A 17,163-nucleotide genomic window follows, 5' to 3' on the forward strand; every position below is an offset into this window, starting at 1 on the left:
ATGATAACATACTAAGATTTAGAATTACAATAATAGTGTATTCAAGTTTAAGAGATATACCTGCGGAAGACATATTGAATACGATTCTTCAATCACCTGAAATAATAGCGGCTGGATCTTCCCTTCTTTTCTCCTCACAAAAGATAGCCGTTAATGGGGCAAGCTATCAACCATATGGAGAGGAGAGGGGAACCTAGCCTTTATATAGAAAATATAAGGGAGCCTTCCCATTAAAGGCTCTACAACCCTAATTGGGTTCCCTGGCCTACATACCAAAATTATCACAATAAATAGGACTCAATCCTATACATCCAAGGTGTACCAAAGCCCATAAAACAAAATGATCACACATCATATTGGGCTTAACCATAGTACCATTTTGAGCCATACGTCTAATCCATTTTATAAAACAAAAGTACGCAATCAGTGTAAGCCCATATTTTGAAATTATTCTAACAGTTTAAGGTAAGTTGCAACAAGACATTGAATTGCAAAGAATTTTCCAGCTAATTTTCTGATTTTCACAGCAATTAAAACTCGTTTGTCGACTCTCCTTGCAGCTGGTATTTATGCTGAAGTTCTGCAAAATAGTTCTTGCAGCTTCTGATATTCAGCTGTATTCATAAAGCTGGAACAAAAAAGAAAAGTAGCTCTGTAACCCATGCTGAAGTTGAAGTAACTTACTGTAAAATAGACACGTGATTGCTATTTGTAATGTTTAACATATTTGGCTTGTTATGAGTGAACATTCCTGGTACATTCCTGGCTTGTTATGATGTGAAAAATAAAACAAAGCTATGTAGCAAAAAAAAAAAAAAAAAAAAGCAAATCTGGACCATTTTTATCAAACCCCTGCTAGGATATATAGACAATTAGAATACAAAACGATTGGGTTAATTACATGCATGGCAGCAAGTCTGCTTTCTATTCAAGCTAGTGACATTCAAATATGATCAATATATTGTAAGAGCACATGGAAATATTTTGCCAAAACATATTTGAACAGCCTGAGAAGTCACATTACAGTACAGAATCTACTGTTTAAACAAACATCGTTTCTTGTTAACTTCTTTGATAACCTACGAATCTTGATGTAAAATGCAAACAAACTTGACTTAACACTAACTAATATTTTAGCCAACACCTTATATTAGTTTAGATAAGATAGATCCTACAAACATTTCAACCAAAGAAGGCAAAATTTCTAAGAAGCATTTCAGCAAACATCTTACGCTCACATATATAGATTTTAAGCTACAAACATTTCAACTAAGATATTTTAGCTAATATTTTAGCAAACAATTAAATCATAGACCAATGAAATCTCAAATATTTGTATTCTTCTTCAGAAACATTTCAACAAGCACAATTCTGCTCACCTCACATGTTCAACATGGGATGTTAGCAAATCATGGACCTTGAAATGCCGAGATGAAGGATGATCTCGCCTCTTTGTCCCCACAGTGAAGAACCTGTGGAGCCGTGCAGACACCAATTGTCTCAAAGCCTTAACACCAATGGTGAGATAATTGTCTCAAAGCCTTAACACCAATGGTGAGATGACGCCAGTAGAACTGGGCCCACTTGCCCGGCCCAGATGAAAGTCTTTTTAACCCAAAACAAATAAACAAAAAAAAAATTGGACGCACATGTGAGGAAGGGAGTCCTCTACTCGAACGAAATCCGGCTTTAGGTCGAATTTTGGTCACGGTTGAACCTATTTAGGGCCTTTCCTGATCACCTCACCGGAGCTCACCGTTTGAGGATTTGTTCGAATCCCTTTTCAAATGTTGATTGTCATTTGCACCATCCCCGCAGCCGAATGCCGCCGAGAACCAAGTAAGGACCCGGCCTCCTTCGATCTACCTTTCTTCTCTTTCTTCTGAACTCCTTGGAGCTTTGATTCTGACCGGCGATCACCGAATTTTTGGTAAAAAGGGGATCTCCTTCTCGGATACTATCAGAATTAATCACCCTTGATCTCTATTGAACCAACTGTATCATAGTATGAGCATGATCAGATAATTTTTATTTTGATCGGAGGGGTATCGAACACTCCCACTAAGTCAGCCCTATGAAGGTATTAGAATTTAGGATTTTTGTTTTTAGAATAATCATAATAAAATTCTAATGATAATTTAATTTTTAAATATCATGCTATAAGAGAAATTTTGAAAATTAATTGGACCTGTTGGTTCATTTCGCTTGCAAGGTAAGTAATGTAACCATTTTTTAGAATTAACGACAAATTATAAAATGGTTACATTAATAAATTTTGAATCATACTCTTTATAATGAATGAATTTGATGAACGGTATTTTATTATTAAATATACTTTATCTTGAATTACTATAATGATGCATGGTCAAAAATATTGAACACATTTGATTAGTTTTGATATCGCATAATTTCTTATATTTTTGTTGAACTAAGATATCAGTTGTATAATTATTTTTAACTCTTAACCTGACTATGTTAAGGGCCCACCAATGGGGCTAATACGTTGGCACTTGATTAGGTCGGAAGGTTAGGTCGCAAAAACATATGCCACATACCACAAGCAAATACTCAGTTTCGAAGGACTTTGCTCTAAGGTGATGCAAGGCACACTGCAAAAAGATGCACAGTATCGCGACTCTTTCATAGGAAAAATATGGTTATAACTCATAATTGACGAAACAAACTTGATGTTTTGAAAGAATTTGGATTTATGAACGAAATTTGAATTTTGAGAAAGATTGAATTTGGCATGCATAATGTTTTGATAATGCTGCATAGTTAGATTTGATTTTAAATTGATGAATCTATATATTTTTTTGTAAATAATTTTTTAATTATTGTTTAATTAATTTGGGTAAAGTATTCATTGCTTATTAGGTTTTCTAACTCATTATTGTATAACTTACTATTTTTACATATTCTGAGAAGTAAAATGATACGAGGTTATGATCGGAAGAATAATTAGAGGCCGAATTTGACATTTTAATTTGAATCAATATTTGACTAGAGTTTGATGTAAGATTTTTTAAATACCATTGATTCCGTAAGATATTAAAAATTAATTATAGTGATTTAAATAAAAATTTAAATATTGATTATTTAAATTTTTTCGTTGCTTGTTTATGATGTTATGCAGAGATGCTTGCATATTTGTGGAAAGAGTTTTATATGAATATGAGGTGATTGCCGCGATCCTGAATCGCAATATCAGGTTGGGAGCGTGACAGCCTATAACGTTGTTGGAGAAGAAGAGATGAAGGAGAAGGTGATGATGCTAGTGGGATCCAGCAGAAAGCGGTGTCCGTGCTAGTGGAGGAAAGGAGGAGGAACGAAGGAGGAAAAAGAAGATGACGACGGTGAAAGCATAGTGGAGCACGAGGGCGGTAGGTGGAGCATAGTGTAAAGGTGGATGGAGAGAGTGGTGGTAGAGAGACAGATGGAGACCGGGGAAGAAAAGGAAGGGAGAAGAAGATGACGGCCATGCAAGCATGGTGGAGAGGGCACGACAGGGAGGTGGATGGAGATCGAAAAAGAAATGGCAGAGCTAGCTTTCCACCTGGCTCAGCTAGTTCAGTACAAAAAAAATCCTTTTCAATAAAAAAAAGGCTAGTAACTTAAAGGTAACCTACTGGTAATCTGTTAATTATAAAATATTCTAAATATCTAGACGATCAAGATATTTCCTAATTTTTATAAAATAATATAAAAATTTACCATAGTATTTTCCATTGTTTTAAGGTTAAAGAAACTTCAATGAGAAATATACACTTAAGGCTGCAAATGGGTCGGGTTGACTCATGACCCGACCTGATCCGACCTGCTTAGACTCGACCTGATCTGAATTGGAGGATCCGTGGGACTGGGTAGGGTCCTAAAATTGGACATATTTTTTTTTCGGGTTGGGGTCTGAGTTTACTGAATCTCGACCCGATCCGGATCCGACCCAATTCATTTTTTTTATCAATTTTGGATCGTTTATCCAACAACCCGATCCGACCTGACCCGAACCTAAATTATCCGTTTAGGCCTGTAGCTTGCAAGCCCACAATCTACCGATAAAAACTAAGCTAAAACATTTTGTATTAAAAAAAAAAAAAAGACAAAAAAAGCATCAAAAGGAGGCGGAGGAGTGGTACAATAGTACTTGCCCACAGTTTACTCGTTTTTTATTCTTACCCTCCCCACTCCCTACGGCAACAAGTGATCATTGTGGCAGAATATCATGTCGCCCTTAATGATGATGGGACAGCCCCTCTTTCCCCCTTCCCATGCGAAATTGGGTGGCTTTCCATGTTCTCACCATTTCTTTGGGTTTTTTGAGCTGCAGGGCAGTGGAAATGGAAGGAGCCGCAGTGGCTGCTGCTATTGCTTCGATTCCAAGAGGGCGGAAGATTTGCTCAAGCGGAAGACTTGTGGATCTTGTCAGAGAGCACAACATCGAAGGCATCAAGGTCCTCCATTGCTACTGTGAGATGGTCGGGGTTGTGGACAAGGCTCTCCCTATGATCGCAAGCATAGAGATCAGAGAAGAGGGAAAGAGAGAAGATAGGGAGAAGGGAGGGGACTACTGAGGTTAGTTACCAGTAGGGGAAGTCGCCCTTGTTGCCATTAAAGCCGTGGATGAATTCTTTGAACTTGCAAAGGGTTGAGTGGCGGGTGAGGGAGCCTTGGTCTGGATCTCCGTCGTAGGAAAACTGTGCCTAGTCGTTGTTGAACACCGCCCTCTCATCCCCCCCCGCGAACATCTCTCTCTTTCTCTCTCCCTCTCTCTCGATCTCAATCTCACTTGCTCGTTAGGCCAGAAAAAATCAGAAGCTCACTCGCTAACTCCTTCTTCCGCTTCCTTTTAGTGGTAGTAGTAGGAGTAGTAGGAAAACCGTTCTCTGCTAACTCCATGCCTTACCTTCATTTATAAATTAAAGTAGCAAGTTCGGACCAGACCCAGACCCGAACTCGAACCAGGCCTAACTTAGATCCGATTTTTTTGGGTCAGATCTGGGTTTATACATAGACCCGTCCTGACTTGAATGACCCGTTGGGTCAAAAATTCAATCGGGTCGAGTCTAGGTCCAAAATTAGGATCTAAATAAGAAACCGGGTCAGATTGGGATCACTCAAGACCCAACCCAACTCGACCCATTTGCACTCCTATATACACCCTACCTAAACTGTTCAAGATAGGGGAATGTGTTGTATCTTTCAGATTCATCTTTCTTCATGCAAATCTACTACTGGATCATCCACTAATTACTTTGAGATCTATGCAAATGGATGAGTAATGGAGTTTGAAGTGTGCGAGCAGTTACCGTTGGGCTCCAAACCTTTGTTCGAGCATTGAATCTGTTGCGCTCCAATATTTTTTCTCCAATTTGCTTCAGGGGGCAGTGAAGGCCCCCTGACACCGAGGGATAAGAAGGGGGTGGAGCCCCCCTTTCAAAGCAGATTCGTTTAATAAAAACCTCTTCCAGATCCGTGCAGTGGGAGATCCAACAATAGATTAACGCCAAACAAGTTGGATCGTTAGGCGAGAAAGATAACCCGTGTCCTTGAGATAGCAAGAAAATTGGTTTTGAATCTGGAAAAAAAAGATTTTGCCCAGCAAAATAAAAATTTGATTTATTGTTAAATTATTTTATTATTTACATATTATTTACTTATTTTGTGGAAGATTTTTGAAGTTCTAGATAGAAATATCCTTGGCTTTTAACAATATTGCGGTGTGCTAGCCTATGCTTCTCGTTTGGATTTATTTTTTCCCAAAGGATCAGTCACTTCCCATAATCCTGGGGTTCAACCATCCAAACAGTCTACAAGGGTGTTAGTAGTTATTTTATCTTGTAATCCCGAAGTTCTGCCACCTAAACTCTCTGCAGGATCGTTAATAGTTATTTTATTATTAAGATCCAGAGATCCTGCATGATTCGAGTCAATCCCACCTTTTCCGAAAACACGCCCTTAGATCAAAGAGGAAAGCTCCAGTCTCGATGGCTTCTGTTTGGATCAAAGAGGAGATAAAAATCTGTCATCTGAAAGCTCCAAAAACCTAGCCCCTTGATCATGATAGCAGCTTCAGCTGGATGTTTTCAACATAATATTCGAATCTGACATCATTTCGTAGGTTTTTGTTTTCTTGCTTGGCACACGACGATAGCATTAGTACCATATTAGAAAACACATTGAATTTTTATGCTGGCCTCACGGAGATTTTTCACCATTGTCAATCACCATCAGGAGTACAACATATCATCTTCCATTTTGACACCATCAGACCTTCTTCAGTACATTGATCCTGGCATTTTCATCTGTAAAGCTGAAGATACCTGAAAAAATCCATGCCCTGAATTTGCCAGCAGCACCAGCAAAAAGACTTGGAATTCTAGAGAAAAGGTTCCATCAAATCCATCCAAGTGGAGTGGTATATTGTCATTATGCATGTAACAACCCAGGATCTCACCCAAAATGGCTAGCCGGAAGGTATTATTTGGGTTCCTTGATCCTGTATAAGTACCCAAGATCTACCCAGCGAATAACCGATGTGGGACTAAACACACGCCCGCACGGGTCCTCACATACTCCCCCCATTCAAACCCTGACGTCCTCGTCAGGCTAAGGGTTCATATCTATTCAAATCTAATCACAAACACCACGATTGGCCCGTGGTCAGCCCCAATAGATCCGTGCTGCAGTGTCCCCTAGTCCACATAGGTTATGACCCGGGTCCGCTCTGATACCATTTGTAACAACCCAGGATCTCACCCAAAATGGCTAGCCGGAAGGTATTATTTGGGTTCCTTGATCCTGTATAAGTACCCAAGATCTACCCAGCGAATAACCGATGTGGGACTAAACACACGCCCGCACGGGTCCTCACATACTCCCCCCGTTCAAACCCTGACGTCCTCGTCAGGCTAAGGGTTCATATCTATTCAAATCTAATCACAAACACCACGATTGGCCCATGGTCAGCCCCAATAGATCCGTGCTGCAGTGTCCCCTTTTTTGGTATCAGAGCGGACCCGGCTCATAACCTATGTGGACTAGGGGACACTGCAGCACGGATCTATTGGGGCTGGCCACGGGCCAATCGTGGTGTTTGTGATTAGATTTGAATAGATATGAACCCTTAGCCTGACGAGAACGTCAGGGTTTGAACGGAGGGAGTATGTGAGGACCCGTGCGGGCGTGTGTTTAGTCCCACATCGGTTATTCGCTGGGTAGATCTTGGGTACTTATACAGGATCAAGGAACCCAAATAATACCTTCCGGCTAGCCATTTTGGGTGAGATCCTGGGTTGTTACAAATGGTATCAGAGCGGACCCGGCTCATAACCTATGTGGACTAGGGGACACTGCAGCACGGATCTATTGGGGCTGACCACGGGCCAATCGTGGTGTTTGTGATTAGATTTGAATAGATATGAACCCTTAGCCTGACGAGGACGTCAGGACTTGAACGGGGGGAGTATGTAAGGACCCGTGCGGGCGTGTGTTTAGTCCTACATCGGTTATTCGCTGGGTAGATCTTGGATACTTATACAGGATCAAGGAACCCAAATAATAACTTCCGGCTAGCCATTTTGAGTGAGGTTCTGGGTTGTTACAAATGGTATCAGAGCGGACCCGGCTCATAACCTATGTGGACGAGGGAACACTGCAGCACGGATCTATTGGGGCTGACCACGGGCCAATCGTGGTGTTTGTGATTAGATTTGAATAGATATGAATCCTTAGCCTGACGAGAACGTCAGGGTTTGAACGGAGGGAGTATGTGAGGACCCGTGCGGGCGTGTGTTTATTCCCACATCGGTTATTCGCTGGGTAGATCTTGGGTACTTATACAGGATCAAGGAACCCAAATAATACCTTCCGGCTAGCCATTTTGGGTGAGATCCTGGGTTGTTACAATGCAGCTCACTCATTTTACTTCAGAGTTTTCATGGACCTCTTTTAAGTTTCTTTCAAGAGCTACCCTCAAAAATAATACAGGCTATCCATATAACTTTTTCCCAATTTAGTGACGGTTAATAAAACCTTGCATGCATATCAAAGTTTCCCATTTTAAATTTTGGAATAAAAATGAAGACAACTCTCCTAATGGGTACAACATTCATGGACGAATGCATCTCACTAGATAACAAGCACAACTAAAACACTCTTCCATCATGATAGAATCTCTGGCAAAAATTAGCAACCAGAAAAGACATCTTCTAAGCATTAGCACTACCTAAATCCAACTCTACATCACTCCCTGATGCAATTTCAGACCAATCACTGTTGCGAAGATTCATTCATGAGCTGATCAGTTTGACAGTTTGAAGTGCCTTGTTAATCGATGCAGCCACCATCAATAGGGTACATCGAACAAGTGCATTGGAAATCTCAGCCTGAGCTTGACTCGAGAATGTGATTAGCATGCGTCGACCCTGCATTTTCGAGGCTGCCTGTTCCCTGCTGCTTCTTGATCGGTTGCTCGCTCTTTGGGCTGTCAGGGGAGCCAGCACAGCAGGAGTTTGGGGTCATCGAAGAGGAGAATAATTCATCATGGGTAAGACTTTCGACAAGCCTGCAGTTGACTCTATGATTGCTGGTACCCTTGTCTTGGATGGGGATATCAGAGGTTGAAGCAGGGGTTGGGGGGTCAGTCTTGTCAGAGTCTAGATTGGGGTTCCCAGATGTGGTAGCTGTGTTACCCAGCCCCGATGCTCCAGTCAGCACACAACTAAGACGCTGTTGCTCCTCAACGATCTTCTTCAGATATTTGCCCTGGGCTTGTATTCTAAGCTGCAGCTGCCTCTGGACCTACAAAAATTCTGAAAGTTAGGGTCATTTAAAAGTAACCTTGCTCAGTTCATTATATGATTCTGATAGATCTATTGACTTACTGCATCATGGATGATTAAAGCAAACACGTGCTGAAACACACATGCATGCACACATGCACATGTACAAATCCTTGGTACCACCCGAATACAAATAAAATGTTCCTCAAATTTGCTATGTACTCATTAACTGATGCTGTTGATTATATCATATACCATCAGCATATAATGCTTCGAGCTTATCAACATATTTATCTTCCGAAGGTCACTATGAGTCATTTATATGTTATTCCAACTGACTGAACTATGAAAGAGTTAGCAACCTATTTTATGTTTGCAATTTTCAATGCATTGAAGTGCGGCAGCTCCTATTTATACTCAACCATCACATCAACTATTCGTCTAACTACTATCTGTAAGCCCCAGTAAATTTGCAACACTTCTGCAAAAAACTTGTACAAATCAATAATTAAACAAAACACTTGCCTCTAGTTGTTCCTGTAGCCTCTTTTGAACCTCCATCTGCAATTTTAGTGCTTCAGTTATCTCCATTCCACTGACAACAAAAGAAAGAAGCACACCTTAGTTACAATTTGATCCTTCATCAGATATTTTTCATGAAGATTAAAATAATCAAAGAGAAGGAGAAATGCAACTGCTAAGAATAAATAGAAAGACAATTACAACAATCCTCAAGTGATTGAGAGCTTTTTTGATGCAGGAACACCAAGGATTGGCCTGCTTTGTGCAAGAGGACTCTAGGGATAGGACAGTTTAGGTTCAAAGCAACCTTATTGCTTGCTGTCCAAATTCTAAGAACAGGATGCAAATAAATAAGCTGAATTTATCAACAAACAGTAGATAAATAAAATTCTGTCTAGGGTTTTGAAATGATTTTGGAAGGTATTAGGGAAAAGGAACAGAAGAAATACAGGCCTTAATTGAAAGATCTGCTGCATATTTCAAACTATAATATAGAAAATATTGAGCACAGAAATACGTAGAATGCAGAAGATAAAAAATTAGCAAAACCACTAACAAAGGATGCAACACGGATCCTAAAAGAAACAGACTGACATATTAATCTAGCAGGCTATAATATAGACATAGTGTATATTGACAGAAATCCGGTAGAGAATTTAACAAAACTAGCAGTCAACAATGGACAAAACAAAGAATAGAGTAGAAAATAGAAACGGAAATGTAGAGAAAATGATAGAGATGGAAGGGAAGAGGGAAGAGGGAGGAAGGAATAACCGGCCACAAAGTTGGCTCTTTTCGTACCCTAACTAATTAGCCACTTGTTCCGGAATTACTACTTCTCCTAATGGCCCAAGGCACTGTAGTACGACACCATTTATGCTGCACTAATATAAACAGTAACAAACCCCTTTATGTTATCAAGATACACTTCCTAAACTACCCCTAAACTCAATTAAACACCAGAGACATAATACTAAATTAAATCGGAACCATTCAAACAGCATTTAGGCTTTGATTTTCTCCTCCAAAGTGCCAATGGGATGGGTATGGTCCAAGCACACCTTCATAAATCAACGCGATTTCAGCCCTCCATTGCTCAGATCAAAGATTGGAAACCTTCTAGGCCAGTTCTTTCATCCACTGCATCTTCCCCTAGCCAATAATAACATTTCTTCAACAGCAATTGCATCATTTTTCCACCAAATTCCATTTTTTTCATTTCATTTTTCTTAAAAACTTCTCTAATCTCATCCTATATTACCATTTGTTTTAATATCTATTTATCTAATAAAGAGATAAACATCTTCTCATTTAATATCTAAAAGCCTTATTAGGAATTTAGTTGGAGATATACGTTGAAACATGTTCATGACAACAAAATCAAAGGAAACCAAGCCCACTTTGCTTAAGATGGTTACAAGAGTAACAGTCAATGGGTAACCCAGTAACCAACCCAGTTTATGTGGCAACTACATACTAGGCTTAAACCAGCTGCCATGGCCTGACTGGAAATACGAGCTTACAAACCTCAGATCTAAAACAGCTAAGTTAAATCCACTCCATATATAAGAATTATTAGATATCAAAAACTATAATTTTGATTTGCAATCACATTAGCTACTATAAAAAATTGGAAATGAATTAGTTTTGGACCGAATGAAATGGAAAAACAGATGAACTCAAGAATAGTATTTAGCAGAAAAAAGAAAGAAGAATTTAAACAATTCTAAGAACACAAGCACCATAATTGTTTATATTTTGCATACTACTTGTACCCCAAAAAAAAACTCACGATGAATTATAAATGGTTGAAAGTAGGTCCCCAGGTTCTTTCTTTTCAGACTTAGTACCTACATAAATGAAAACCTATTTAGAATGGATAATATAAAGTATGAAAACACTATAGTTTTACAAGTGCTAGTTTGGTTTAAAATAGGCTTCCGCAATTATAGAACATTTGACTTCTTATCTATGAAACTCCTAAGAAACCATATGCCCCTACCATCAGATGAAGACTCTGGAATGTACTTTGCAAGCCGATACTTCTGGATGAACCAAAGCAATGACATCAGGAAATGCAAAAATAAATAAAATGAGATAGTGAAGATGAAAAAGTATCTAGAAATAAAATCAGGGATCCTCAGCAAATTACCTGTAAGTGACTTTTGACATGGTATATAGTTAAGCCTTGTACACCCATGACCCTAAGGACACCTTTAGGAGTGGCTCCTGTCACATTAGATGAGAACATGAATATTTCTAGAAGCTTGATGATTTCTCAAACTCCAGTTGTAGATAAGTTCATTTGAGCTTTTGATGCAATCTATCATGCTTTGAGACCTTTACATGTAGACTAGTATAGGTTTTGGCATACTCCATTGATTCTTTGAGTACACCATCAAGTACATTTCTTTTTGAGCACCTACTGGAATAGATATTCAATTTCTTAATAGGATGAAAATCTATTGGATTCCTATAAGCAGCATTTTTGCTCAACTAGATTGAAGTGTTGACTTAAATGGGAGGACCATATGTGCTTTTTATCAATTGAGGCGAGAGTGAATTATAGTAAGAGAAAACAGTGTCTAAATCATTGTGTCTGATAATATCTGATGAGGCCGAAGGTATCCCCCAGCCCCAGAGCTCAGTCCCCACCGGTCTCAGACAGCGGAAGCGACTGCTTCTCCTTAGAAGTATTGTCCGCTTTGAGAGGGGTTTCATAGTCTCTTCCTCCCGCACGGTTTTGCCCCTCAAAAGGCGCCTCTAAAAAGAAAGGGGTAGCTCCCCTCCATTTAAGGAGCAGACCTCTCCGCTATCTAGTCGATGTGGGACTAAGTTCAGACCCTTTATTCCCACAACATAGCCCCCCCAGCGGAGGGGTCTGTGCTGGGTCAAGGGCTCTCAACGAAAGCACCATTAATGAGACCGAAGGTATCTCTCGAGCCCCAGAGCTCAGTCCCCACCGGTCTCAGATAGCGGAAGCAACTGCTTCTCCTCAGAGGTATTGTCCGCTTTGGGAGAGGTTTTATACTCTCTTCCCCCTGCACGGTTTTGCCTCACAAAAGACGCCTCTAAAGAGAAAGGGGTAGCCCCCCTCCATTTAAGAAACAGACCTCTCCGCTATCTAGTCGATGTGGGACTAAGTTCGGACCCTTTATTCCCACAACAATATCAGTACCTCCAGAATAAAATTTTCGTAGCCCCTCTGTTAGAATGACAATCCAAAGTGGTGCTTGCACACAATCTTGACATATTGTATTTCTTAAATGAAGAATTGTTGTCATAATTACCAAATATGTAAGTATGCTGCAGATATTGTGAAACAAAACCAGAACATTCTATTGCAAAGGTAACCTTATTGCTAATGCATTCTTCCAGTAAATTTTAGGTCAATAGGCATAATGTTAAGACTTGAACATATTGCAGCAGGAAATAAAATCAATCATTTGTTTTGGTTTTATATAATATTAGCCTTTTGGGATCACACAGTACAAAAGGAACAAAATGAAATTTCATATTTAGTAGTTTGTGGGCCCAAATTTATATGGAAGACAATGTTAGAAAATCAGTTAAAACAATGACATTTCTTTTTTTTTTTTGGAGGGGTTTTCTAAAAATAATTAAAAAAACAGCTACATCTGTCAATGCATGTTTTAGATCTCATCAACTTTATCTAAACACAAATTCGAGCTGGCATAAACTCTGAAAGAGAGATAGAAAGTGCTCACTTTCTGATCCACCAAGTTGTGTAACAGCTTCTACAAAACGTTCATGAAGCTCAGGCGTCCAACGCAATCGCTGCCTTGAGGCCAACCCAGGGTTACATGGGTTGTTCACTTCACCCTTCAAGCCTGAAGTTTCAACATTCATTTCCATTTGCTGATCATGAGAAACCATGTTGGCACGACTTAGGTTTATACAAGAGATAATGTTCTGTGAAATAATAATAGATTCATCATGATTTGTGAAATAGTAATGAAGATATTACCAAACAGGCATCATTTTACTTAAATCTAAAGAAAAAGGATGTGAATGTCAGAAGTAAATTTTGTGTACAAAATCAAACCAAACATTAATAAAGAAGTGAGGTCGATGGATAAATGATGGCAACAATATGATGAAATTAAAATGAACTGAGAGCTACTATGTAAGACCATGTTTATTGGTTATTCTAGATGCCACAGGCCTCACAGCAAACAAAAAAGAAACAAGTGTTATCCTAATAAAAGCAAGAAAGACAAGGTGGTTGGTGTATTCTGTTGAAGTTGTTTTTTTTTTTAAAAAAAAAAGAACATTGTGCGGAAAGTTCTCTCTTTTTATTAAAACAGCAAAAATAAATTGGTTGAAAATTATGCTGCTAAAGATAATTTTAATATGTAGATAAAATATAAAGTTCTCCATGAAAAAATGGACTTGCATATCATGTTAATCCCTCCAAAAGTGACCAAAAGGCCCTATGAATTGTAGGATTCCTCAAGTCACATCTTTATGTAAAGATTCATACTTAGTTAAGAGGATAGCTGGTGCAGATTGAACAAACTCTTCCGAGCGACATATTGCACCAAATAGCTGGAGTTGTTACTACATATTTCCAGACTACTATATCCCTTCTATATCTTAAACAATAAAAATAAAAACAAATGGAGATTGGTCATCTTGATCAGAAGGTAATGCAAGTTCCTCATGAATATTTGGCCTTCCATTGTAGTCATCCACCCTATCCTCTAGAGAAGGCACACATACTCTTTATGTTGTACAATAAAGCGAGAATTTCTTGGACCAGGTATTATAGAAGAAAAAAGGGAAATAAATAATGTGCATTGCTAATCCGACCAAGATAGGTTTTTCCATGGAAAGCATAAAATCAGTGTCAGACAACTTGCTTAGTATTTCCGAGAGTAAGTAGTTCAGATGAAGTTAACAAAATCCCACCTTATCAAGCATAACATGAGGTCAGGCCAGAACATCATATCATGCGACCAACTTTAAGTAGGTTCCTCATAAACAACCCATGATTCCCTGCAGTGGTCTATTGATCTTACCAACAGTAGAAAACAGAATTTAATTGAAAACAAATATTAGCTGTTGCCTTTAAGTAACCTAAAATTTGAGTACCTTCCATGTTACCAGGACCTTTCAGCTCACTCCAAAGTACACACACCCAACATTTAGCAACAGATATGGTAATGACACCTGGGTATGGGCAATAAGTAATTCTTAACGATTAGAAGAATCTGACAGCAGGACGCCTACTGACCTACTCAGAACTGACTCTCATATCAGTTCATGTATTATTAAAGTTGACAAGTAATTAAACTCTGAATCACGCATGGCATCATCATCTTAAAGGCAAACTATAGGCAAAAATGTTATCACAGTGCAGACGAATTACACAATTAGAGGGCAGCAGAAAATCACAAGAATCCAGAAATGGATCCTCATCAGACTTGTTTTGAAGAGCAAAAACTGGTTCAGGAATAATCGTCAGCAGCCATCGGTATGCTGTTCTTCGTTAGCAAGTAACAGCAAACCGATATACCAAACTTTGAAACAAAATCAACATCAATCAAATAGGCTTTCTCGTTACCATCAAGAATACAAGTAAAAATTTACAAGACATGAAATACTGGAGAGCAATTAGTATGCAACCTGACTAGGTTTACTATTTCAAGAAACTGTTGGAAGATAAATATCAGGGCATACACAAGGATCCATCAAAAGAAATCTAATAGAAACCAGAATAGATGCACAGCTAGAGCCAACTATCATGGTCTCCAAACATTAGCACATACTTCTTATCTTTAGAAAAAGAAGCACAAAATAAATAAAATATATCTAACTCCATTGCACCATAAATCATAAGCCAAGCTTCCAGGAGAAATAACAAGCAGAACAACTAAATTGAAAACAACAAAAAGAACTCTCAATTACATCATATAATGAGAAAAAAAAACCCAGCAACCAAGTAAACTGATAGAAAAAACTGGTCATAAAAGGGCAAAATCTACGAACAGCCACCCCTAATTTCAACCATTCTCTCCAAAAAAAGCAAGAACAAGAAACCCACCAACCAATGCTGAAACACAACAAAATTCGTGGCTCAATTTCCACCACAACACGCAAGAACCATCAAATCCAAACGAAACACGAAGCAATAGAGTAGAATGAGTCCTACCCAGATCAAAGCAACCACCAAAGCATCAGAAGCACAGATTCCGAGGAGCTCAGCCAAGGAAACCAGCTGGATTTGACCAAGAAAACAGCCCAAATAATCAAATGTCAAAATATATACCACATTTGAATTTACCTTTAAAAAGTGAAGGATTATTTATTTTTTTTTCAAAAGAATTTCTTACCGGCTCGGGATTAGCCCACGTTGCAGGTCCGACGGACGTTGAAGGATTATTTAGAGGAGTTGAGTTGCCTCCACGGACATAGTGTGAGCGACGCTATCCGGCCGGTCCGACGCCATTTGGAGCGACTCCGGAGTCCGGACGGCCACCGACGGCATCCACCCCAGAATATTCCGTTGCGGGCCGATCTGTTTCCCGACCGTTGTGGAAATTTCGAGAGCCCGTCGGTTCATGTAACAATGTATTGGCTCTAAACTGGGTTCAAGAGCCGTTTTTTTTAAGATTAAATAACAAGGATTCGGGCGGTGCGTGGAAGGCGTGCTCCACGCCTGCTGCTTGCGCTTTGTGTCTCATTTATTGGAAGCGTAGACTTGTCGAAGAGCTCGGGTACAATCGTACGCAAAGCCCCCCCTTGGAGACAAGTGCGATATTGGATTGTGCTTGTGTTTCCTAATTCCCATGATGGATGATGGCTGTGTGGTAGGTGGCGTCAACGGGTTAGGTTACTTCGGGTCAGGTTGGTGCTACAACTCGTCTCATAAATTTTATCCTAAAAAGCCATCGCGGAAGCATGGTCAAATTGAGCCAACCCAATCTTGTTTCATTGTATAAATACTTGGAAATGACTAAAAGATATAAAATAGCATAACATATGATATAATATAATCTAATATTATATCTATAGTATAATACAATAATAAAAATATAAAATATTATATTTATTATCTTTATATATTAATAATATTATTTTATGTAATTATAATATTTTATTATGGGTATTTTGGTTTAAAAAGAAAAAAATTTATAAATCAAAACAGATTTTCGATGCATGCTAAAAGTACTTTTCAAAAAAAACTTCATTTTGGAGCTTCTCTCGAGTTGTTTTAGCCAAGGGGTACCCCCACCCTTTGGTTATCTCAAAGTAAACTTCGACGGCAGTAGGTCAGTGGATGGTGTGACTAGAGGGATTGGATTTATGTTCAGGTACCACGATGGTAGGATGCTAGCTGCAGGAGGGCGGCGCACGCCAGGACTTACAGTGGTCGGGGCAGAGTTGCGGGCAGCCTGAGAGAGTTTATTCTATGCCAGGCAGGTACTTGGTATCGAGTGGGTGTTCCTCGAGGGGGACTCATCTATGGTGATCGAATAGATCCGGAGGGCGGACAGGTATGGTGATGGTCATCTCCTTATCCGGGAGACTCACAGGATGGCTCAGATGATGAGCAACTTTCAGGCAGCAGACTGGGTCGCCTCCTTTGTCGCCCGGCACTCCGAGGATTTTTTGTAGACGTTTGCATCAGACGCTCCTCCTCCTTTGTCTTTGTTACTGTCTCATGATCTAGCAAATTGTACTCACGTTAGACTTATATGAAATAAGTAGCTGTTTCTACCAAAAAAAAAAAAAGCTGAAAGGGTTTTCCAATTTTTTACCAAATACTTATATTCCATTTAAAAATACTTTTGGAAGGTCAGAAGGTGCTTTCTTACCCACCAAAAGCTCTGCCAAA

The 17,163-nt window shown here is 39.3% G+C and overlaps 1 protein-coding gene across 4 annotated transcripts; it reads right to left on the bottom strand.

Moving 5' to 3' along the window:
* Positions 1–8,037: 8,037 nt before the first annotated feature.
* LOC103711970 (myb family transcription factor PHL7-like) lies at positions 8,038–16,058 on the bottom strand. Of its 4 annotated transcripts, none has more exons than XM_039116881.1 (10): positions 15,659–16,058; positions 15,478–15,543; positions 14,418–14,495; positions 14,235–14,321; positions 13,031–13,181; positions 11,455–11,531; positions 11,305–11,347; positions 11,095–11,152; positions 9,306–9,375; positions 8,038–8,799 (listed from the first exon to the last, which is right to left on the bottom strand). In XM_039116881.1, exons 4-10 carry the CDS (start codon positions 14,244–14,246, stop codon positions 8,380–8,382), a joined length of 831 nt encoding a protein of 276 aa, XP_038972809.1. In that variant the 5' UTR covers positions 14,247–14,321; positions 14,418–14,495; positions 15,478–15,543; positions 15,659–16,058; the 3' UTR covers positions 8,038–8,379. The 4 variants fall into 4 exon arrangements, with proteins under 4 accessions (XP_038972809.1, XP_038972808.1, XP_038972810.1 ...); XM_039116880.1 differs by having other exon boundaries at positions 13,031–13,235; XM_039116882.1 differs by lacking the exons at positions 14,235–14,321; positions 14,418–14,495.
* Positions 16,059–17,163: the final 1,105 nt, after the last annotated feature.

This window comes from Phoenix dactylifera, unplaced genomic scaffold (assembly GCF_009389715.1).
Source record: "Phoenix dactylifera cultivar Barhee BC4 unplaced genomic scaffold, palm_55x_up_171113_PBpolish2nd_filt_p 000143F, whole genome shotgun sequence".
NCBI classification, from domain to species: domain Eukaryota; kingdom Viridiplantae; phylum Streptophyta; class Magnoliopsida; order Arecales; family Arecaceae; genus Phoenix; species Phoenix dactylifera.